The sequence below is a fragment of the Malus sylvestris genome, chromosome 13 (assembly GCF_916048215.2).
Source record: "Malus sylvestris chromosome 13, drMalSylv7.2, whole genome shotgun sequence".
Taxonomy (NCBI): Eukaryota; Viridiplantae; Streptophyta; class Magnoliopsida; order Rosales; family Rosaceae; genus Malus; species Malus sylvestris.
Genome location: NC_062272.1, coordinates 5,867,587 through 5,891,682, shown reverse-complemented (window position 1 = coordinate 5,891,682; position 24,096 = coordinate 5,867,587). Strand labels below are relative to the sequence as shown.

The 24,096-nt window shown below is 36.6% G+C and overlaps 3 protein-coding genes and 1 long non-coding RNA gene across 5 annotated transcripts; 2 read left to right on the top strand and 2 right to left on the bottom strand.

Moving 5' to 3' along the window:
• Positions 1-2,303: 2,303 nt before the first annotated feature.
• On the bottom strand, positions 2,304-3,492 carry LOC126596339 (uncharacterized). 2 transcript variants are annotated; one of them, XR_007613949.1, is made up of 3 exons: positions 3,353-3,492; positions 3,110-3,198; positions 2,304-2,762 (listed from the first exon to the last, which is right to left on the bottom strand). It is a non-coding gene; the product is annotated as an uncharacterized LOC126596339 (long non-coding RNA). The 2 variants fall into 2 exon arrangements; XR_007613948.1 differs by having other exon boundaries at positions 2,304-2,439.
• A 1,839-nt stretch (positions 3,493-5,331) lies between these two features.
• On the top strand, positions 5,332-8,778 carry LOC126596323 (uncharacterized). Its single transcript, XM_050262874.1, has 7 exons — positions 5,332-5,733; positions 5,863-5,943; positions 6,055-6,231; positions 6,708-6,878; positions 7,182-7,394; positions 7,476-7,564; positions 7,920-8,778. The coding sequence occupies exons 1-7, from the start codon at positions 5,601-5,603 to the stop codon at positions 8,592-8,594; spliced, it is 1,539 nt and encodes a 512-aa protein (XP_050118831.1). The 5' UTR covers positions 5,332-5,600; the 3' UTR covers positions 8,595-8,778.
• Positions 8,779-9,328: 550 nt separating this feature from the next.
• On the bottom strand, positions 9,329-11,232 carry LOC126596326 (uncharacterized). The gene is made up of 6 exons (XM_050262876.1): positions 11,074-11,232; positions 10,800-10,976; positions 10,555-10,716; positions 10,246-10,443; positions 10,064-10,161; positions 9,329-9,968 (listed from the first exon to the last, which is right to left on the bottom strand). Exons 1-6 carry the CDS (start codon positions 11,141-11,143, stop codon positions 9,444-9,446), a joined length of 1,230 nt encoding a protein of 409 aa, XP_050118833.1. The 5' UTR covers positions 11,144-11,232; the 3' UTR covers positions 9,329-9,443.
• A 1,216-nt stretch (positions 11,233-12,448) lies between these two features.
• On the top strand, positions 12,449-23,250 carry LOC126596317 (AP-1 complex subunit gamma-2-like). The gene is made up of 18 exons (XM_050262863.1): positions 12,449-12,756; positions 14,398-14,700; positions 14,871-15,012; positions 15,922-16,095; positions 16,588-16,767; positions 17,272-17,426; positions 17,792-17,882; positions 18,022-18,185; positions 18,426-18,480; positions 18,682-18,804; positions 18,915-19,010; positions 19,752-19,879; positions 20,020-20,124; positions 20,255-20,514; positions 21,109-21,354; positions 21,439-21,614; positions 22,031-22,135; positions 22,690-23,250. The coding sequence occupies exons 1-18, from the start codon at positions 12,725-12,727 to the stop codon at positions 22,783-22,785; spliced, it is 2,631 nt and encodes an 876-aa protein (XP_050118820.1). The 5' UTR covers positions 12,449-12,724; the 3' UTR covers positions 22,786-23,250.
• Positions 23,251-24,096: the final 846 nt, after the last annotated feature.

The window sequence follows — 24,096 nt, the reverse complement described above, 5'->3', positions numbered from 1 at the left end:
GGGGAGAGATGTTTTTGTTTTTGGTTTTTTTTTTTAATTTTAAATATTGGAAATATTTTAACATCGTCGATATGTGAAGTTTCAATAAAAAACAGTAAAATTTGAACTTGTGAAATTACATTATTGTCCATCAATTTTTTTGTTGATAAAAGACTAAATAGTATTTTCACCTTCTTTTGGTTGACAAATAAAGTTTCATTAATTAATAGATATATGGGAAACATGAAGACATATGCTGGAGACATGGGTGGAGCCACTAAGAGACTAGAATGGCTCGAGATGTCTCTGACGATCCAACCCAACCTTCATTTTTTAAGAGTCGAACACAAGACCTCCTCAACCGTCTATCTGTCTTTTGTTTTCTCAAAGACACATCGAACTTCAAATTCAAATACATAGACAAATGGTACTAACCATTTAAACTATAAATCTTTAAATTTTTAACCCTACGTTTGGTGGGCTGCCTAGTCCTCGACCTCCCAATAGTATTAGGACTGTAGGATGCAAGCACAAGCCTGGGTAGGTGAAGATTGACATTTGCCAATCTAACATTGTTGGGCCAGGAAATGGGCCTCATGTTTCGTGACTGGGCCAAGGCCATAACTCACTTATCACTTCCTACGCTTTTTGTTTGAATTTTGGAATGTGCTATTCACAAACCTCATTTTACTTCTCACACAGCCTTGATATTTTTTGTCCATTGATCTTCTTCAATTTATCCGATCCGACGGCCGAAAATTTAAAAAGTGTGTGAGAAGTAAATTGAGGTGTGTGAATATCACACCTCTAAATTTTATCTCTAATGTGAACAACTATAAATGTTTTCGGTGGGCTTTCTTTTAAGCAACATGTTGGGGTTGTGATGTCATTTCATTAGTATTTCTTGTGACTTCATTCAAATGACCGTCTCAATTCACCTATTTCAAATCAAGACCCAAATTTAAATTAGAAAAGTAATTACTCTTCTCAACAAATTCATTATCAGAAACTGACCAATTATAAAAGTTTAGATGGCAACCGACTAAAAATAAAATTCATGGGAGAAATTGGCTAATTATAAAAGTTCAAGAAGAAATCGGTTAAAATGGAAGTTCATGAGAGAAATTAGCAGCTCCTTACAAGTTCGTGAGAGGAAATATTCTACTATTATTTAGTGCATTTGAGTTTGATAAGTTTTAGTTTTTTATCTTAAAGTTGGACGCTTGCGAATTTGTACCACGAAAATTTCACTGCTCTAAAATAAAGTTAGTGATTCATGTTAGGTTTTTTCAGCCAAAATAATTTATGATATTGGTATAACCTTTTATTTTGATTCATGAGATTTAAAATTGATACAAGTGCTTTATGAGTTTGTATACCGTCAATCATTTTAGTCATTTTATGAACAATCTTTGTTAAATAAGACCAAAATAATTAGAATATCCTCAAATTTTGTCAAATCATTTTTGCCCATTGTTTGTCAAATTGAGGTATTTGTGTTATTTTGATCCTTATTTAACAAAGATTTTTTATGGAATGACTAAAATAATTGATGGTAGACAAACTAAAGGATTATTTTATCAATTTTAAATCTCAAAAACCAAAGTCACTCAGTCCTATAGTCCAGTGATATTCTTCTTTACTTGGAAATTAGATGTCTTAGGTTCGAATCTCATAGATAGCGAATTCGATATCAACTTAGGTTATCCATTATGTGGATTAACCGAACTCCTTCTCTTTAATGTAAAATATCAATGTACTAAAAAAAATCTCATAAACTACATTAAGAAGTTATCTCAATCTCATGAATCATTTCACTAAAATGCCTTCGTGGTAGATCATGAATCATCATCCCAACAATCTACATAATAATCATTATGCAAATAATCTTGAGGTGAGGGAGTGCCTAGTTGAAGGGTACCACTAGGTTGGGTTTGTTTTCGTTTTCCTAATACCGAGACCATATGTGTACTAGATTGGCTACTAGACCCGTCCATCCTAACAAATAAAATAACAATGCACATTAACATATATCACAACCATAGTTCAGCATATATTCAAATTCCAATCAATAAATAAAATAAATGGTTCAAAAATTTGAGCATTCAACATAGAAATACATGGTTGTGAGAAAAAGAACTCAAAATATATCGTGTATTTGAACTAGGAAGCAAATAAAGACCAACTTGTTTCTAAACTAGCAAGACCATGTATCTAAGATTCTATATGGTATGAGAAGCAAAAACAGAACCACAAAACTTGATTTGCTATCAAACATTAAAGCAAGACCATGTATCTAAGATTCTATAGCCAAAACAAAAATATGGAAATCCGATTCTCATAAAATTTCTTAGTGGTCAAGTAACAAAAAGAATTGGTAGCTTTACATGTAGCTGCACTATTCGTATGCTTCCTTGATATCAAGTTTGGCACAATCCTACCAAGTCCAGTGGAAAGTACCTAATTGACACACAGAACAACTTAAATCTTGATCACATCGATAATAAGAAATCGCACTTTTGCAGTATCTGAACCTTTTAGTTACAAGTTACAACACCATGGAAACAAATTTAGACAGCAAAAATAACAAAATAGACTGGCAAAGGGACAAAATTCATGTTGTAAGCTCATACACGCGATGAAGACAAAAGGATATAAAAAGTGATCAGACATCAGGAATAATGTAGGCAGTCAATTCAGAACAACTCTGAATTCTGAGATTATTCCCACTTCTCGTAAATGCCTAGTACTTTCATGGCTAACTCAAGGGAAAACCAATGAGCCTGGAAAGTTTTAAACATATGACACTGGTTAACTCAATTTCATCATCTTACTTTATCAGTTGCACAGTTGAGGTAAAGTTGTTTTGCAATCTTTATCACTATACAGATGAGGTTGGTTTCAGAGGTTTTTGAAGACCTCCATCATTCACATGTTCATTCAAAAGCATCAAAGCAAGTCTTCAAAAAATTTAAATATTGCTTTATCCGAACTAAAGTTGATTATTATGATCCATAACCTGGGTAGTACAGGCACCAAGCATTGTTAGTTTACCATCCATTTATCTAGAGATCATAAATAAATACAAATCAAATAAAGGCTAAAAAGTGAAAACATATAATAAACTTACTTCTTCAATTTCTTTCTTCTGGGAAGATTTAGAATCTGATGATCTCCAAGCAATGTAAAATAACCTCAGCCCAAAAAATAAATATAGAACTGCAAAGAAAACAGAATTACAAAACTTGATTTGCCATCAAACATTAAAGCAAGACCATGTATCTAAGATTCCATAGCCAAAACAAAAATATGGAAATCCGATTCTCATAAAATTTCTTAGTGGTCAAGTAACAAAAAGAATGGGTAGCATTACCTGTAGCTGCACTATTCGGTGCTGGTGCTAGATCGAGAGTTCTGTGATGCGAGAGAAAATCACCCGAGAGAGATCGCGAGAGAGAGAGAGCGGTGGCGTGGCGGTGGCTGCGTGGTGAAGGAAGGTTGGAGAGTCAGAGGAGATAGATAGTATGGTGTGGTGGTGGGCCGGTGGCTGGCCGGAATTCGACATAGAGAGATGAGATGAGGGCTCGGTGAGGAAGGCTGCTGCGCTTCAAGTTCGATCGAATCAATGGAACGGAAGTGTGAAATGGGAGATCCGACCTAAAAACAAATGAACGGTACAGATTAAATTCAAAACAATGAGCGGTTGAAATAATTTTCTTATAATTAAAAAATATTATATATATATATATATAATATTTATTTTCGGTTCGGTATGGGAATACCGAAAATATGGAGATGCAAAACTGAATCCCATACCGAAAATTTCGGTTTGGTTCAGGATGACATACCGAAAATTTCGGGAATTTTGGTTTGGGATCGGGATTTTTTCGGTTTGGTTTGGGATTTTTAGGATTTTTTTCCAGCCCTACTTTTACGTTATGGGTAGTTGCTTCCTCCTCAAGCTGTCTCTTTCACTTTAGTAGGTTGCAATTTGCATCGGAATTGCAACCCGTCAAAATGGTAGCTCTAGTACGGACAAACTGTTGAAACAAAGTTGACAAAAATGAGCTGGATTCTACAATAAAATACCGTTGTATTGGACAAGAGGGCAGCTGATTTATTGGGGACAATAATACGGATGAGGATTATCTTTGAGTTCTTTTACGAGGATTTTAAAGATTCTTATATTCTAGTAGTTTACCGTATATTGTGCGTTCAATTTTCATTAGATACTATTTGTGTTTAATTTTAAATAAAAAATTCAAAACGATTTCTGACCGTATAATATACGATAAACAGTTAGGATGTGATCCTCACAATTTAGATTTGAATGAGATCCAAATCCCAATAATTTTAGCCACACATCACTTTTAAGTAATAATATTAAATTATAATTAGAGAAAAAATTGTCTATAAATTTTAATTCAATTGGAGCAATGACTCCTCAATTAAAAATCCATGACTATTAGTCTCTTAAATAATCAAAACGTGTAGCCACTGTTCTTTTCGTCAACTCCGTCAGAATTTCATCAAAATGACTCATGTTGGAATGACCATTGCTACAAATAGATTAAAGTTAAGAGACAATTGCTTCAGTTGGGTTAAATTTTGAGGAACCGTTGCTACAATTTTTTTCATTTGGTTTTTCATATATGTCCCTTGATTCAGCCTTATGTGTGTGCCACGTGACTTATTTTGACGAAAATTTTAACGGATTTGACGAAAATGATCATGGTTGCATGTTTTGATAAGTTAAGGAACACTAGTCATATAATTTAAGGTGACAGACAATTGCTTTAATTAAGTTAAAATTGAGAGATCATTGTTTCAATTGAGTTAAAATTAAAGGATCATTGATACATTTTTATCTATAATTACAACCATAAACAAACATTAATAATAACAAATAAAAAACAAACAACGACAATAGCATGTTGAAACTTAGATCGGATTAATAAAAAAATTATTCCAAAAAGGGAACGTGCTGAGAATTTGGGTGGAGAATAACTGTTGCATGCTTGGTTGGATTCATAAAAAGAAAAAGAAAAATATTTACACTTTACGTGAATTATGAATATTAAAGTAACTGTACTTCAAATTAATTAAACGCTTGTATACAACAAAGCTATGCGTAATACGTTTTTTTTTTTTTTTTTTTGAGAAAATATGCGTAATATGTTGAGGACACCTCTTGATACTTCCATTTCATGCGAGTTATCACGATAATATTTCTCTAGCTAATACCGTTTTATAAATTAGAGTAATTTAAAATATATTACGAAAAGATAAACTAGTAAATAAAATTTCATGACCCAATCACTCTTAACAGAGAATACGATTCTTTCACACTCTCGTCATTCACTCTCGAGTCCCCACTGAGGCATTTGAGCTCTCCGCTTTTTCATCTCTTTCTCTTCCCCCCTTGCCTTTTCCTCTCCTTTTTCATCCTTTGTCTCTTTCATCTTTTCACACACAGTCGCTTTTGCACTCGGGAGGAGCACACTGTGTTTTTCTCCAAACCAGAAATTATTTGAGGAAAAAAGCGTCTCTCGCTTCTTACCACCCACATTTTGCAAAAACCCATATAGGATTTAGGGGTTCTCTCAATGCTGGCAGCTTGAATGTTTCAGCTTTTTTGTGTTGTGGCCTCCATTGGAAGAAAAGGAGTAATGGGTCGGAGTTTATGGGCGGCGGCTCTCATCGTTTTGGTTATGTTTGGCGGCGTCTCCTCAGCTGCCACTACTGCCCCAGCAAGTGAGAGACTCTTGAATTTATGTATAATTGTTTATATATATGTATATATGTGACTGAGCTCAGCTTCTGCATGATCTGATTTTGGTTTGTTTTTATTAAAAAATAGCTTTTTTTGTTGGCTTTTTTCAGAGATTGTTGGTGGGTTTTTCTCAAATGCTGCGTCTGCATTCATGAAATGGCTGTGGTCGCTCAAAGCAACTACCAAAACAGGTCTAGATCTCTGAATCCACCCACATTTTATTGTTATTTTCTTCTGAATTTTTGAGGGTTTGTTGTGTTGTAATCTGGAATGTTGGGGATTTATGAAATTTCTGTGTGCAGCGGTTTCGGGCCGTCCGGTGATGAAGTTTGAGAGTGGGTTCAATGTGGAGACGGTGTTTGATGGAAGCAAGCTTGGTATTGAGCCTTACTCTGTGGAGGTTTTGCCAAGTGGGGAGCTTCTGATTTTGGATTCTGCTAATAGCAACCTCTATAGGATCTCTTCCTCTCTCTCTCTGTGTAAGTTGCTTTTGTTTTGTGCAATGCCTTGGTAAGTTGCTTTTTTGGTTTTAATTGAACTTGCAATCTTTGAAGTATGATTTGCGCAGTGTGCTGCTTGGCCAAGTTACTGAGGGACTCACATTTTCTTGAGTTTTGTATACTTTAGTCGATCTTTCAAGCCAGATGTCTTGATTAGCAAGTTTTTGCTTGTAGTTCGAATGCGGTTTTCTTTTTTATGTTTGGATTTTTCTTCAAAATTCATGGTTGTGCTTCCAGGTGCAATACTATTTGTGCAATGAATCTCGTATTCCCTAAACTGGAAATTGCCTTGATCTTCATTAGAAGCATGCTATATTGTGTTGATGTCTTCAGTCTACTCTGTGATACAAACGCTACTAGAAAATCAACTCTTGTATTCTTGTTTTGGATACATTGAACTTCTTAGAGCTTGCATATCTCCAATATTTTTAATCTAGTTTTATCGGACACTGCAGACAGCAGACCAAAGCTGGTTGCAGGATCTTCTGATGGATACCCGGGTCATGTAGATGGGAGGACCAGAGAGGCAAGAATGAACCACCCAAAGGGGTTTACAGTTGATGACAGTGGAAATATTTATGTTGCAGACACAATGAATATGGCAATCAGGAAGATAAGCGATGCTGGTAATTGCTTTATTAGATTTCTTTGAAGAATTGGTTTATTTATTGATGTTCAGCATTATCAATGAAGCAAATTTGCTTCTTCTTTCTTCATTGTTTCACTTTGACACGTACTAGTGTGTAGCATATCCCACTGTATATTTGTATGTGTGTATGTATGAATATACACGTTTACACTTGTTCTCTCAAGAATAATTACAACAGTTTGTTATTTAGTACCCGCCACCATCAACATTATAAGACTTTTTCCAATTAAGTTGGTAGGAAGACGTTTAATTTTGATGTCATTGAAATTTGTACTGTTAGGGGTTACAACAATAGCAGGAGGGAAATTGGGCCGTGGGGGAAGCCATGTGGATGGACCAAGTGAAGATGCAAAGTTTTCGGACGATTTTGATGTGGTTTATATTGGAAGCAGCTGCTCTTTACTTGTTATAGACAGAGGAAATCAAGCAATCAGGGAGATCCAACTACATTTCGATGACTGTGCTTATCAATATGGAAGTGGTTTCCCTCTTGGTAATTTATTTTACCCCAATGTTTTCTCTTGAATGGTGTAAATATTTAGAAATACATAGATACTGATTTTCATCATTGCAGGGATTGCAATGCTTGTTGGGGCTGGCTTCTTTGGTTATATGTTAGCATTGCTACAACGTAGAGTTGGTACAATTGTCTCTTCACAAAATGTGAGTACTCAGTTTTTTTCTTCTGCCTACTTTATTGACATCTGTTTGTGGGGTAGATTTTGGCTTCTGTGAGGTTTGCGCCCGTTGTTATCACAGGAACTATTTGAAATTGCTTTTGCCTTTTGTTTGGTTTGTGAATAGGAAGAGTGGATCCCGTAAATGTACGCTGACTTCAGATTTTGTAATTGTGAAGTAGTATTGATACCTGAGAGAAAACTCTTTATGAAAAAGTACCTTGATTAAATATTATGCACTACCTTTCTGACATTGCAACCTCAAATCATAAATCAAGATTTTTAGTATCTTATATGATAGCATGAAACATTCTTATGCCTTTTATATTGCATTTTTGAAGGATCAAGAGCCAACGAAGACGAGCATTCCTCCAAGTTCATACCAGAAGCCTCTGAAACCAGTCAGGCCACCTTTGATTCCAACTGAAGATGAGCAGGAGAAGCATGAAGAAGGCTTCTTTGGATCTCTTGGGAAGCTTTTGGTCAATGCTGGGGCATCTGGTATGGAAATTCTTGGGGCAATATTTCCCGGTTTCAGGAAAAAACATCTGAACTATCAATACCAAAGTCAGCAGCAACAGAAGTACTCAAATTCCTGGCCTGTGCAAGATAGCTATGTGATACCAGATGAAGATGAGCCACCTTCCATTGAAACCCGAACTCCCACCCCTCGCAAAACCTACCCATTCATGGCCAAGGATGCTGAAACAATCCATCAGTTGCGGCAAAGTCGAGTTTTCTCTAATGGATGGGATAATCTTCAGCAGCAACAGCAGCAGCAGCAAAAACAATCACAGCAGCATTATCATCGGTACCAATCATCAACCCCAAATACTATCTATGAGCAGAGTAGCGAAAATACCACCGAGGTTGTGTTTGGTGCAGTTCAGGAGCAGGATGGGAAGGGTGAAGCTGTGGTCATTAAGCCTATTGATTATGGAGCTCCATTGTTCAATCATCACAGTTTCGGGTCCCGAATCAATCCGAACGGCTATAGTTATACCCATGGATGTTAGTGATCATACACTTAATAAAGATGCATAGTTTTGACCTTATTATATTCTTCATATAAATCCTTCAAATTTTAGGTTATAGGCAGTGGCAACCATTCCTGGTAAGTTGTATGTGGAAGGTTTTCAGCCCCTTTGCAATGTGAGGTATCTCACTCTGGTCAAAATATACAAGGTTTTTGTTCAAGAATATTGGTCCAATTTCTTTCTTTGTTCAAGGAATGTGGTATTCCTTTTTTTTTTTTTAATATTTTTTTTTTGTTTTTTTTTTTTAATTTTGAGTGGGAGGGAGATTTAAACTTGGGGTGCAGAAAAGCAAGACACTGACACTTACAAATGTGATATTCTTTGATGCTTTACTAAGGCCTTCCACAATATGTTGAAAAAAGTGTGATACGAATATATTAAACTCATATAGAAATCATACTTTATAGTGGGTTGGAAAATTTGAGTGTGATGCTAATTTATTGAACTCACGAGTTCATGAGTTCAATGTATCAAACTCATGAGTGTGGTATCAATATATTGAACTCACTAGCGGTAGTGTTATAAAAATTGAATTCAAGATGACTGATCCCTATACACATACCACTCACCTGAACCATTGTGGAAGGCCTAAACGCTTTGTTTAAAAATACAAAAATTAAGATCTAACCGTTAAAATGCCCAGAATATCCTCTACTTCAGAGCATCATAGAATTTATGAAAATCAAACGGAGTTTCTCAAAATAGACGCAAAGGACTGAAATTGCTATATTTATAACTGACAAAAACATATTCAAAATGTTCACAATCCTCACAACTGGAGGTAAACTATATATACAACACAGACGTCTTTCTTCTTGTTTTATCACTTCATCTCCTTTTAACTAAACCCGAATTACCGCCCAAAGCCCCATCCACCAGACTTGTTTCTTTAGCTCCCTCCACAAATCCCATAATATTACTGTCTATCAGACCCTCTATTCTTCCATGGGAGCTAGATAACACATCGCTCGTCCCATCACCACCGTCTCCTTCCTTCATGCTGCACAGTTCCAGGCTTCCATCGAAACCCACCAAATCCTTAAGCTGATCCACATACTTGGACGACGACTCTGTTATCTCAAAACAACTACTACTACTGTCATCAACATCGGAATCAAGCAGAGGCACACACTCCTTGGGCGGAATCCAGGAATCCTCTACGTAGTTAATCCTAAACATAAGAGAAATATGAGAGATGCCCAACAGATACAGCTGCCTCAACAACGACAAAACAGGGCCGTAGCTAGCAGTTGCGCCTCTGACGGCGAAGCAAATTGTCTGTACTACTTGCTTCCCCAGAATGATTCGGCAGCGCTTCCATGTCGAGCGGGAGACGAGCCGCTGGCAGCCCTCCTGTCTAACAAGTCCCAGTTAACAACATTAGACACATTGCGTTACAGTAGTGATCTTGGCACTCAAAGCATCACAAACATCAATCAAACACTTACATTGGGGAATATGTAAGGCCGCATCACAAATCCAACAACAATTCCAAAAACACACGACACGCAGAGACCCAAAATCCAAATCGAAACTGCTCCAAGTTCTGCAAATTGCATATTGCATAATGCAAAAATTGAATTTCACAACTAAACTGCACGAAACTATTGCATTTGCAGGAAAAACTCACTGGACGGAGAACTCCTGGCGCAGTCCTCCGGCTTGAGATTAATCAACCGGATCAACTGATTCCCGCGATCGGAGACAAGCAGCGCGCACTGATCGGCAGCAAAAGCCAGCTCAATGTCCGGTGAAAACGTTGCGTTTTGAGCAGGGCCGTCCTCGCGCCCAGGCTTCACCGAGTACCCTCCGGCAATCGTGCTCACACCTATCCATCCAATGCATCCAATGCAGCAAAAACACACAGATGAGTGAGCGACTATTTACGATTATGCCACGCTTGCTAAAATCCTAGAAGAAAGAGAGTTTCTCAGGTCACCTGAAGCGCTTATCTTCCGAATGACGTTATTGCCCTTATCGGCTACGAAGACGTTTCCTTTCGGACTCACGGCGAAGCTCCGGGGCTTCTTGAACCGGGCCGAACCCGACTCCCCATCCGAATATCCGTCGCCGTTACCGGATAACCGTGTAATCACACTCTCTGAAACGTTACGACTCGTCGTTAAGCGTAAAAGTACGGTTCGGAACTCGGAAGTAAGATAGTTTTACTGTTTTGGAATTTACCTTGGGATCCGGGCGTGGGAAATGGCACGGCGTAGAAGGCGCTACCGGAAGAGTCGAGGACGAGGAGATCGGACGATCCAGGGGAAGCGAGCACCGCGTAGGGGTTCACGCCGAGTTTGTGGCCGTCGATCACCGTCGTGACGGTGTACCCGTCTTCCAGCACCACGTCGGCGGATACTGAATGGAAATAAAAGGAAACCCAGGGAGTGAAACGCAAATATAAATATGTCCACGTCATTTCAGGGCTTTTTATTTGAGAAAATTACGGTTTTACCTCGAGGTGGGGCGACGCTGAGGAGGAAGACGAAGAGAGCAACGGCAGAGGACTGGAAGCGCAACGCCATTGAATCGTGACAGCGACGGCAGTGGAAGCAGAAACTTTCTATTGAGAAACTTTACTGAACCAGGTAGGTGAATAGAGGGCAACTTCTCATCAGGACCGTCGGATGATTTGGCACGGATTCGCGCCACGTCACCCCGGGTTCCACAGTTAATTCGCGCCAATCGAATCCACTGAGAAAAGGGATAATTATACTTTGCACCCCCTTGGTTTTAAATCTAGTAACAATTTGATCCATGTTTTTCAAAACTTAGCAAAAACCGCCTTTCTAAATTTGCAAAATTGTTAATTTGTTGAGATGTTGCAAATTATTCAATGCTACATGAATTACTCTCTATCATGTTGAGGAGCCTTTCGATCGCGAGAGGAGGATCTTTGTGTGAAACTAAACTTGCTTAAATAATTACGTCATTATTCGAGTTTGAAATAGGTGTAGGGATTAGGCAAAACTGCAACGAGGCTCACCTAGTGATGCAATTGTGTGGTGAATGTAATATAATATACCTCTTGAGACCAACGAGAAACGAGTGATCACAACCTCTGCTAAATCGCTCAACATGCAATTAGTTCAAAATGTAGAGACTAAATTGATGTAGACTCTAAACTACATGGTGCCTAGTGAAATTTACAAAAAAAAAAAAAAAAAAAAAAAAAAGAATATACCAATGCCAAGGGTGGAGGATTTGGATCCTGAGCTAATGGAGAGGATCCTCTTAACCAGTTATCATGAGCCGTTGGATAAAAATCCAATGGCCATAATTATTATAACTTTAAAGGAACCCCCTGTTTGTAGCCGTTGGATAAAAATCCAACGGCTCATGATAACTGGTCAGGAGGATCCTCTCCATTAGCTCAGGAGAGGATCCAAATCCAAGGGTGGACCCATCCTACTCACAACAGTGGGGATCCTCTTTGTGAGGATTCTGAAAATCCTCAAATTGTGTTTGTTTATCGTAAATTATATGGTCATAAATTATTTTAAATATTTTTATTTTAAATTAAATATGAATAGTATTTGATGAATACGATGAATGAACACAATTTAAAAATCTCCAAAATCCTCAAAAGACGATTAAGAGAGGATTGTCCTTGCTCAATCACCACTCCTAGAGAATTTAAGTGCCGATTTTGTAATATATTAATTTTTTTGGGTGCATATTTTTAGAAAAGTGTTATAGGTGCTCTAAAAATATCATTTATTCTTTCCATATATATAAAGCTTGGGATGTATAAAGAGATTTTTGGAAAAGTAATAACAATTTCATATTTTTATTTTATTTTATTATTTTTCAGTTTTACAAAGACCAAAAAAGAGCATTTTCATCGTAAACGGAAGGAAGAGACCCTGAAACAAAAGAAGAGAAAAACTCGAACACAATACTCTCTCTCAGATCCAAATCTCTCCTCTCTCTCTCTACACTTTCTAACCCAGATCTCTCCGGTAACGTATTCGGATCTCGGATTCCGAATTCGAACCATCCAATTTGCCGCCCGAATCAGTTGATTGATCGCCGCGGCTGCTAGGTTTGCCTCCCATTTGCGGATCCGATTGAGCTTTCGCGGAGCTTCAACCACGGACCCAATCATGAATCCCTTCTCGTCCGGCACGCGCCTGAGGTAACAATTCACAAAACCCTTGCTCATTTCCCAATTGTCAGATTACTTGTTGAAATTCATATATGAATACGTACGGATTTTAATTTTGTAAAATTCGGTTTGTTTTTATTGCTATTTTTTGAGATTCGGGAAGATTCGCCGTCACCGCAGCTTAATTGTGTAGTTAGGAATGCATTGTAGTTGAAATTGATCTATAACTTTTAGTATGTTTGGTCCAAGTAGTTGGAGCTGCTTTTATTGCGAAATGCGTGGCGGGTTTTGTTGCTTCATTAGGGGGTGGTAGTTTAATTTACCTGAGTAAATGTTGGAATGTGTGGGCTTGTACACTACTTAGCTAATTGCATTGTCCTTTGGGTGTGTAATTGGTATGCGGCATCATAGGCTGGTGTTTGCTTCTATGGAAGGAGAATACCTGATCTATAGTTCTTAAGAATTCCTCAGAAGGTGTAGAAGTGTCGGGTTTGTTCTTGTCAAGATTCTTTGAAAGGAGCAAGGGTGTTGACAAGGCAATCCTCCAAGTTGGTTTAGTGAAAACTCTATGTCAGGGAAGCATAGTTCCACTCTTGAGTATGATTGGGATATATGTACATTCAAGGTGTTTGGCATTGTCAAAGGCAGTAGGTTCTTCTTGCAGAGTGGTTTGTTTTGGCTTTTTGCTTTGTCAGTGCATAGATATGACTCCTGAGTAAAAGGATACATCGGGCAGATCAAGGTTTTTGTATTTTGGGAAAATCTTGAACATTTCACAGCTCAGCTAAGTGCTAAGACTTTTCCCTTTTTGTCATTTCTCCCGCTTAGAAAGAGTGAACCCGATTTTTACGTTGGAAGTTCACATTATTAGCAAACTGTGGTACCTCTTAACATGGTCAGAGACTCATGAAGCATGATGTAGCTTGATAGAGGGATTCCCTGGTGTTCCAATGGTTCAATTTAGTGTCACTATAGTGGGTTTGCGATTTTGAATGCTTGCCAAGTGCTTGGAAGGGTGATTAGCTGCCACTAGGGAACTATTTACTGTTCTGAATTAGGTTTGCAATCCTAAAGCAATGTCATTAGTATTAGCTAAGCAAGTTGGCACATATTAGCTGTTGAGGTTTCTACATGATCTTTGAAAGATTCCAGGAAAAAAATGACAAATTGTGATGTCAGAGTTCACACGTATGTCAGATTCCATCTTATCTTTCTTCACTAAACACTAGTCCTTATGATCTTACTTTCATTATAGAATAGTTCAATAGAAAGCTTGAAAGAATTGGAACCTAACAGTCAGCTAAAGTTAATGGCCTTTAGGGCCATGAAGGCACAATGTTGAAGTATGTAATTTACAACGTGTCAAATCTTCTCATTCCTCTTAGAAACTGGGATTGGCTGGAAAATGAAGTGATTTCAAATATTCAAGTCACTTTTAGGATCTCACAACCTATATAGTTTCCAAATCATAGCATTTATTTTTCTAGTTTTGAATCTTTTTCCATGAATTTTGTTAAGGGCACTTCATATTGTTAGGAATGATGTACCCAAATGAGTAAATTCTAAATAGTTATCACCTTGTTAGTATATTTTCTTTCACCCAAGATGATTGACATGCATAATTGTTAACCTAATCTCACGTGTAATATGTTATGTATTGTTTAAATGCAGGGACATGATTCGGGCTATACGTGCTTGCAAAACTGCAGCGGAGGAACGTGCTGTTGTTAGAAAAGAGTGTGCTGCTATTCGTGCATCCATAAACGAAAATGATCATGACTACAGGCATCGTAACCTTGCTAAGCTCATGTTCATCCACATGCTGGGTTATCCCACACATTTTGGTCAAATGGAGTGCCTGAAATTGATTGCATCTGCTGGTTTTCCTGAGAAGAGAATAGGGTATCTTGGCCTCATGCTGCTTCTTGATGAAAGACAAGAAGTTCTGATGTTGGTCACAAACTCATTGAAACAGTATCCACCTCTTAGATGACTATTTCATTAGAAAAAGCATTGCTCACTCTGATCTGCTTTTCCCCTGCTTTAATACCAATTAATAAGTTTGTCAAAGATACAATACTTTCACAAGCACACAAGATAATGTAAGTTTATGTTTCCTTGTAGCAACCTTAACTTGTATGCAGAGATCTCAATCACACCAACCAATATATTGTGGGACTTGCTCTTTGTGCTCTGGGAAATATTTGTTCAGCTGAAATGGCTCGTGATCTTGCACCAGAAGTGGAAAGGTTGCTGCAATTTCGAGATCCAAATATCCGAAAAAAGGTGAGTTTTACTAATATATTTTCATCTGGCCAAGATTTTGTTGTTTTGGAACTTGCGTATGGCATCGTATGTTAATCTCACAAGATTGGAAAATATGGAAGGGAGAAGGAAGAGCCATAATTATTTTAAGCCTTGAGATTAATTTAGCATTCCGGAAAGTGTTGACAATGACCTTCTTTGAGTTTCCTTTTTATTAAATTTTCTTTTATAAAAATGTATAGTTCATGGGCACTGGACTGGAAACCATTTCATGGTTGCCTTATCAAATTATTTCATAACTAGACGCAAAAACTATATCATATGATTTAATCTTCAAAGCTCATTCCTTGAACAATGCCAAGATTCTGCACCGTTTATTATACACATGGCTGAATTTCTTACATATTGTTTTGTTCAGGAATTAAACTAAATGTCCTCTTATGAATATCTGCTACATATTTAGTTAATGTCTTATATTAGTTCTTATGGTCCGCAAACACTTGAGCTATCTGGTCGTTGAGTTTCTGCGCAAACCAACCTTTTTGTTGCATTGGTCTGCTTTTGGAACATGTTTTGACAAATTTTTGGTCCATCTCTTTGCACCTAAAATGCAATTGTCTGAATCTGTATTAATACTTATATGCAAGTTAGAAATTCTCATGCAGTTTGATTCCTAATTGCCAATATTAAATTTGTTGTACATATCATCTTTTTCTGGTGGCTTCCCTTTCTTTATGAAGAACAAAAACTGTCAATGTGTTGAAATTTGACATTTGATCTTGTTGGGGAAAAATTACACTTTTTTTTTTCCCTCAAATTGTGTTTGGTAATTTGGCATTGTTTTTTTCTTCTTTCTTTCCTGGACTCCTTATGTTTCATTTATCAGTTTTTTCTCTTATTTTGAACTGACTACACTCCTGTTAAATGTAGGCAGCATTGTGCTCTATAAGGATTATAAGGAAAGTCCCTGAGCTGGCGGAAAATTTCATTAATCCTGCTGCTACGTTACTTAAAGAAAAGCATCATGGTGTTTTAATAACAGGGGTTCAACTTTGTACAGATCTTTGTAAAGTCAGTGAAGAAGCCCTTGAATATTTCAGAAAGGTAACTTGACTATGGCCTATAATAGATCTTCTATACAACTTAAAAAGAGACAATGCAGAAATGGTGTTCTTATGCAATATGATTGTTGTAATTGGGATTAATTTTGCTATGTTAACTAATAGGCTGTTTCTCATGCCTTCTTGTAAGTTGTACAGTGTTCATATTGGCGAGTATGCATACAACTACAAAGATCGTTATCATGTTGATTCCTTGAGCAAGATAATTTAGCTTTACAATTGACCAGTTCTTATTGCGCTACAGTTCTGGTTCTACTTTCAGGATTATTGTAGCAGATCTAAATTTTATATGAACTCTGGTTAATCTAGAACATATGGACTTTAGCACTTAGCAGTTATGTGTAATGGATGCTCCTATATAGAGTTGTTTATTATTTTAATTTGAAAGTGTTGTTTTAGGGAACTTTTGAAAAGTTAACTTGAAAAGGGAAAAAATGTGTTGTTTTCTAATAACTTGAACTAATTGTTAATGCAGAAGTGCACCGAGGGCTTGGTAAAAACACTTAAGGATGTAGTGAATAGTCCATATGCCCCTGAGTATGACATTGCTGGGATCGCAGATCCTTTCCTGCATATTAGATTGCTAAAGCTTTTACGTGTGTTGGGCCAAGGAGATGCGGATGCTAGTGAATGTATGAATGACATACTTGCCCAGGTAAGTTGCTACAGAGTTTATTTCATGCCATCTTTGCTATTAGCCAGCAAGCTATTAATCTTTAGTTATTACTGCTGTAAAAAGATTTCGTACCTACAAAAGAAAATTTTCAACCTCGTGCTGATGATAATAAAGGATTAAAGGTAAGCAAGAGGAAAAAAAAAAAAAAAACTCACTAGTCACAACTTGCATATTGTAGCTAATTTTTCAGTATTGAATTCGGGCTGTGAGGACTGAGGAAATACTATCACATGCATTTAGTCCATGTTTCTGCAATATCTATTGCCATATAATAAGCTGATGTTTCTGCAATATCTTTGCCATTGTGTAACTATTAATCTTTAGTTATTAATGTTGTAAATATATTTCAACTTCTACATTACCTACGAAAGAAAAACTCCCAACAAGAATATTCCCAAAACTATTAACTTCGTTACCATTGTGTTTCGTAATTTGAATTATTCTGTGATTTTCTTTCTAAAGTTGACTCTTATTTTTTCCTAGGTGGCGACAAAAACCGAGTCAAACAAAAATGCAGGAAATGCAATCCTATATGAATGTGTTGAAACTATCATGAGCATTGAAGATAGTGGTGGCTTACGTGTGCTTGCCATCAATATCTTGGGAAGATTCTTATCAAATCGTGACAACAATATCAGGTCTAACTATGATACCTTAACGTATGCAAAGCTTTATTTCTGTCACCATATCAGTTTTTTTTCCTTCTTATCAAATCGTGACAACAATATCAGGTCTTTTGTGATATTTTAACTTGGACAATGTTTTATTGTCTGCTACCATATCAGTGTTGAATTTTTCCAACTTTGGCAATTGTTTAGACATTATACTTTAGTGCATTGGGGTTCTCAACTTGGTTTGTCCAATTAACCCTGAATTGCTTACTGTTTTGGATAAATGTGACAAACCAATACTGAAGCTTTGTGATCATTTGACTTTATTATGTTCTTGCTTAGCTGTTTTCCTGTTTTGTTATTTCATTGAAATTTTCTTTTATTCCTTCCAGATATGTTGCATTAAACATGCTGATGAAGGCAATTACAGTTGATGCTCAAGCTGTGCAGAGGCATCGGGCAACTATCTTGGAATGTGTAAAGGTATATTGTTTGCTCGTGTTTTATGAGAATTAAGAAGGCCTCCTTTTCCAATAAATGTTGACTCAAATGCCTTATTATTCAACTTTTCTTTAGGATTAATGTACAACTTGAAAATCTTGTGACTTGAATCTTCTTACAGGATTCAGATGCCTCAATTCGGAAGAGGGCCCTTGAGCTTGTTTATGTGCTTGTGAATGAGAGCAATGTGAAACCTCTAACAAAAGAGCTTATTGACTATTTGGAAGTAAGTGATGAAGAATTCAAGGGAGATCTTACTGCAAAAATTTGCTCCATTGTTACAAAGTAAGATATGCACTTTAGTCGGATAAAATCATAAAAGAAAAACTTATGCAGTTTAAATTTAGAGTGGGTTGTTTTTTCTTTTTAAATTTAGCGAAAGAGCTCATTGACTATTGGGGGAAGGGTAGGGTTGTGATACTGCTCCGTATTGTAAGATTATTTTACAACAACAAGGTTCAGCATTTCATCGCATTTTTATTTTAGCAACTATTATTTAATGTGCATTCACCTCTCATGATTTAGGTTTTCCCCCGAGAAGATTTGGTACATTGACCAGATGCTTAAGGTTCTCTCTGAGGTATAAATCCAAATGAAGTGGTGTCAGTATTAATTAAGTTGTATTTGTGATGGTCTTGTATCTTGCACATGTTTTTGGCATGTTATACCTAATGTCTGCTTGTTGAATTTCTTTATTTACTTGATGGTTATTTCTACTTTTATTATACTGAACTGGGAATTTGTTTCAAAGAAGTACTGATCTTTATGTTGTGCTTAGTAGGCTGGAAATTTTGTAAAAGATGAAGTATGGCACGCACTTATTGTTGTGATTAGCAATGCTTCTGATCTCCATGGATATACAGTTAGGGTGTTATACCGAGCATTCCAATTATCAGCTGAACAGGTGATCATTGTCTTGCTTTGATAGGATTAATTATCAATTTTAAAGTCCCTATTATCTTGAGTATCCAGGTTGCATGTCATTGATGTTTTTGAGTATAATATTTTATACAGGAAAGTCTTGTTCGAGTAGCAATTTGGTGCATTGGAGAATACGGTGACATGTTGGTTAACAATGTTGGCATGCTCGATATAGAGGACCCAATAACAGTGAGTGCACCCTTTCCATGTGTTTCATTCATCTCACCTTTCTGCATTCATCTTTTAATTGTATAAAGTTACATGCAGCACCTGCACTTAGCAATTGTTATTTATTTTAACATGAAAAGCATAAAGAATCTGTGCATGCCCTTGTATGCCCAATATATGAGCTTTTAGTAGCAGAGCTCTCTTTTATTTATTTAAAATTTTTCTGAAGTCATCTTTCTTGCATTAGCATAAAATTAATAAAAGACCGCTGTTTTAATAAGTTGGAACAGTGATTCAAGATCTATGATTATATTTAGTGTTCTAGCCATCACTTCAAATCAGAAATGGCTAATAGTCATTTAGATATTTTCTGCAAAGTGTTTGCTTATCTTTTCAAGGCTAAAACATTAAAATATCTAAATGAATATTAGCCATTTTCTGATTTGAAGTGATGGCATAGTGAAACACTTCATATTTGATTGAAGACTCTCAAATTTTTAGTTGGTGGTAGAAGTTGGTGGTAGGGAATTGGGGTCCTATTAGTTTACATGCTTTTATATATCTTCCAATTGGAGATACCATTGTTTCTGGTACAGAAGTTCCTATAAAAATGGGAAATGCCCTTTTGGTTCTCCCAGAAAAAATCACTCATTTTTTGAACCGGTTTTTAAAGAACTCAAAAAAAAAAAAAAAAAATTGCAAAAGAAATGTCTAGGAATTTTTAACAAAGTTTCCTGACAAATTACTTTATCTGTTAAACAGGTAACAGAGTCTGATGCTGTGGATGTTATAGAGGTTGCAATTAAGCATCATACCTCGGATCTAACTACCAAATCAATGGGTTTGATTGCTCTGTTGAAACTATCTTCGCGTTTCCCATCTTGTTCAGAGTATGTTTTTTTTTCTTTGTAAAAAATTCTGTTCAACTGTTTACCAAGTTTCCCAAATAATGTGACATGGCGTTTAATATATTAATCTTATTTTCCTCTTATGACACAAAGCATGATTGTTATCTGAATGACTTATGTAGGAGGATCAAGGATATAGTTGTTCAATACAAAGGAAGCCTTGTCCTTGAATTGCAGCAAAGATCCATTGAATTGAACTCTATTATTGCAAAGCATCAGAACATTAGGTATCCAGGTTTAAGAAGTTAGAACTATTTTTTGTAACGGCATAATCTATGTTCTGCTCTGTCTCTCTTTTCTCACCATGCTCCAGTAGCCCTTCCGTTAAACATGAAATCTGACAATGAGTTTGTGCAGATCTACACTGGTTGAAAGGATGCCAGTTTTGGATGAGGCAACTTTCATCGGAAAGAAGGCTGGTTCAATGCAATCTACTGTTTCTTCTCCTGTTGGTGCTTCAATCAATCTGCCAAATGGAGTTGCCAAACCTTCTGCAGCTCCTCTTGTGGATCTACTTGATCTAGGTTCAGATGATGTGCCAGCACCTAGCTCCTCTGGTGGTGATTTGCTTCATGATCTTCTTGGTGTTGATTTGGCACCAGCTTCTAAACAATCTGGTTAGTTTGGAAAAGATTATGTCACTTTATGGGCCAGAAGTACTAAATTGAACCACTATCCTGATTCATCGTCATTACATGGAGCATCTTATATTATGTTTAAGTTGGGGCATATGTAAAACCTAAATTTAATCTGATATAATATCCCATAACTAGTTTTGTGGGCATGGGTTAGGTAGTGTTCTCAACTCTCTACTTTGAATCTGAAGTCATATCCCATAACTAGTTATTTTATTTTTTCGGCATCGTAGTGCATTGAAATGAAATACTTAATTCTACCAAACCTTTCTCTGGTCCGTGCTTGTCTTTGAAATTTTGATTTAGTCCTATGAATGGGGTAAGAAAACCCTATGAACTTATGAAGGGTAATGCCTCCCAGCAACCCATAGTTAACTGTAATATTCTTCGTCTTAAATTGAATCTGTTTCTTGCTGTGGTGATATAAGGAATAATTTATATGGGACTTCAATTGTTTTGGTGTTGCGTTATATAGATATACCAATAGACAAAGGGGAAAGAAGAAAAAGTATTTGCATTATGTCTCTTTTCTCAATTCTCAATTCTCAAACCTTGTATTGTTTGTTATTCTCTTAGGTGTAAATCATTCTCTAAATAATAATGGCACCGATGTTCTACTGGATCTCTTGTCTATCGGTTCACCTACACAAAGCAGCTCATCTCTACCAGATATGTTATCCTCCAGTCAAGGAAACAAAACACCTGCTTCACCATTAGGACTAGCAGCTCCATCTTCAAATTCAATACAAGCCACTTCTTCTGCGGGAGCTGCCCCTGTGATTGATTTGTTGGATGGCTTTGCTGCTAGCACCCCAAAACATGGTAAAATTTTATCAACCCGGAAAAGTTTATTTTTTAGATATGATTGGGTTTATTTCGTGATAGCCTTATTTTTTAAATAAGCAGAAAACAATGGCACAGCTTATCCATCTGTAGTGGCATTTGAAAGCAGCAACTTAAGGATGGTTTTCAACTTCTCAAAGCAGCCTGGAAATCCACAAACAACAGTGATCGAGGCTACATTCACAAATTTGTCCGCTAATGTCTATACAGATTTTATTTTTCAGGCAGCTGTTCCAAAGGTGATTTTGGTCACTTAAATCTACGCTGTTACTGTTCTTTCTTTTAGGTTGTCTGTTTTCAATGGGATTTCCCATTCTCATGTAGTTTAGATGCAAAGTTGAATGTCTCTTCTAGAATTCACAGAACTCGAAAACTTGAACCTTGCCTTGGTGTATCCGAAAAGAATAAAAGAGAAACTCTGTGTGCTAGTAAATTCAGTCATGAATGAAACCTGAGTGGTCGTGTATAGATTCCCACATTGTACTCACAAAATTCTTTTGTGCTTTGTTGTTGTACTCCTCTAATGGTATGGTAACCATTGAAAGTTTGCCCATGATTTTTAGTTGAAGCCTTTGATGTTCTTATGGATTCTGTTTATTTGTTGTTAATTTCAACTTGCTGTTCTGATTTCTTTTTATGTGCTTCCAATTTGCAGTTTCTTCAATTGCACTTAGAACCGGCTAGTAGCAATACTTTGCCCGCAAGTGGTAATGGGTCCGTCACACAAACTTTGAGAGTTACCAACAGCCAACTTGGAAAGGTATGTTCTGAATTTGACTGCTGCATGTCATGAGCAAGCGAAAGCAATTCATTTCATGTTAATTCTTTTCATTCCTTTCCGCCCTTTGAGAGTTACCAGCGGCTAAACAAATTTTTGTTGTTGTTTAGTTGTGCTTTTTCCTTTGTTCCATCCAGCCCCTTCCATTCCTTGTAGTATGAGATGCATGTACCAGATAGAACCAGTCATCCGTAGTAGCTGACCATGAATGTAGTACAGCATGACATATAGTAAAAATTGTAGGGATCATGGAGCTGTTTATTAATGGTTGAGATGCAATCATTGTGTTAATCCTTTGCTTACGTTAGGGCCCGTTGGATCACCTCCCTATATATTGATATCTAGAACACAATGTTGTATGGTTTATGTACGTTTGGAACCCATGCTGTATTTTAGTAACCTCAACCCAAGTTTAGTCCAATGACACTGAGTTGGGGACGTAGATCCTTAACATAAGAGCTATGGTTTATTTCTTTTTATCCCCTTCATTGTTTGGTGGATGTTGTGGATAGTGAAGAAAATTCACATCTTTTCAGAAATCGCTTGTCATGCGCATACGGATAGCTTACAAGATGAACAACAAAGATGTCTTGGAGGAAGGACAAATCAGTAAATTTCCGCCGGGTTTATGAGGTTGAGTAGTTTGCACAGATGGGTAAAGACAGATTCAAACAGACCGTGATGTCGGTGCAGTGTTTTCCTTATGTTCATTTGCTCGGTTTGGGGTTGGCATGTTCTGTGGCAATCGGGAATGATTTTTCCTCGGAGCGGGGTTTTATCGAGTGGCTCGGTAAGTCGCCCGTTCCCATCCCCTTGTAGGAGGTTTTATGTACATTATTACAAATTATTCCTGTACGAAATTGTGGGAATTAAATTTTGCTTCTGATGCACGAGAGGAGGGAGCTGTAGTATCTTACGTCGAGATTTTGTGGTGCTGTTCCTACTTGCATTTTTTTTAGTTTGGATTTGCTCTCTATTAGCGTTATTGTTTGAGATCATATATTTCTTTTTAACAACAGTCGGTTTATATATTATATATATCGCTTTAAATGTAACAATTTTAAACGATGATATTAATGAAAGCTGATTTTGCTTCTTGTTTCTCTTCTATTGTACTCCATTTGTTAAGGTCGGTGCTGTCTACACACCTATTTTTACCTCTCACGCATCATTCTCAATTTTCGGTTTTCGGGTTGATTGAATTAAAGATGATTCAATAGACAAAAATTAATAAGGGTGTATGAGAGGTAAAAAGGGGCATGTGAATAGCAGTACTATTAACCATAGTCATTAGTGATGACATGGTTACTTAGTAATGAAGAATATAGTTAGTTGAAATGTGTTGGTAGGTTGTCATAAGGATAAGATTGGTTAGTATAGTTAGAAGGGTATTATTGTAATTAGGTTATATGGCTATATAAGGGATTGTATAGCTATCATTTCCTTAAGTTCTTTTGTATACATTTTCTCCATTTTAATCAATACAATCTTTCTGGTTTTTCTCTCTATCATCTTCATCTTTCTTTGTACCAATTCTTCATCTTTTACAATGTAGTTAATAAGTACCATTTGTTAATTTAATCCTTTTATTTCATTTATATTTAAATTGTCAAGAGGAATAATTACCATTCTTTGGTTGTTGATTTCCTAAGTTGGCTGGTAAAGCTATGTAACAAGAGATAGATGCAGGGTTACATACCGTAGTGATATTGAAATGGTCTGCGTAGAAGTGCTTTTAAAATAATAAAAAGCTCTTTTAGTTCAAAAGTGCTTCTGTCTATGTTTACCAAAAATGATTTTTAAAGAAGCTTTTCCAAACTAAAGTGTTTTTGGTGTTCTAATGGTGCTTTTAGCTTGTGCAGAAGACAACGGAGCATTTTTTGCTCAGGATCATAAATTATGTTGTATGTTCACCATGCATCTATTACTTACCATGTGTTCTT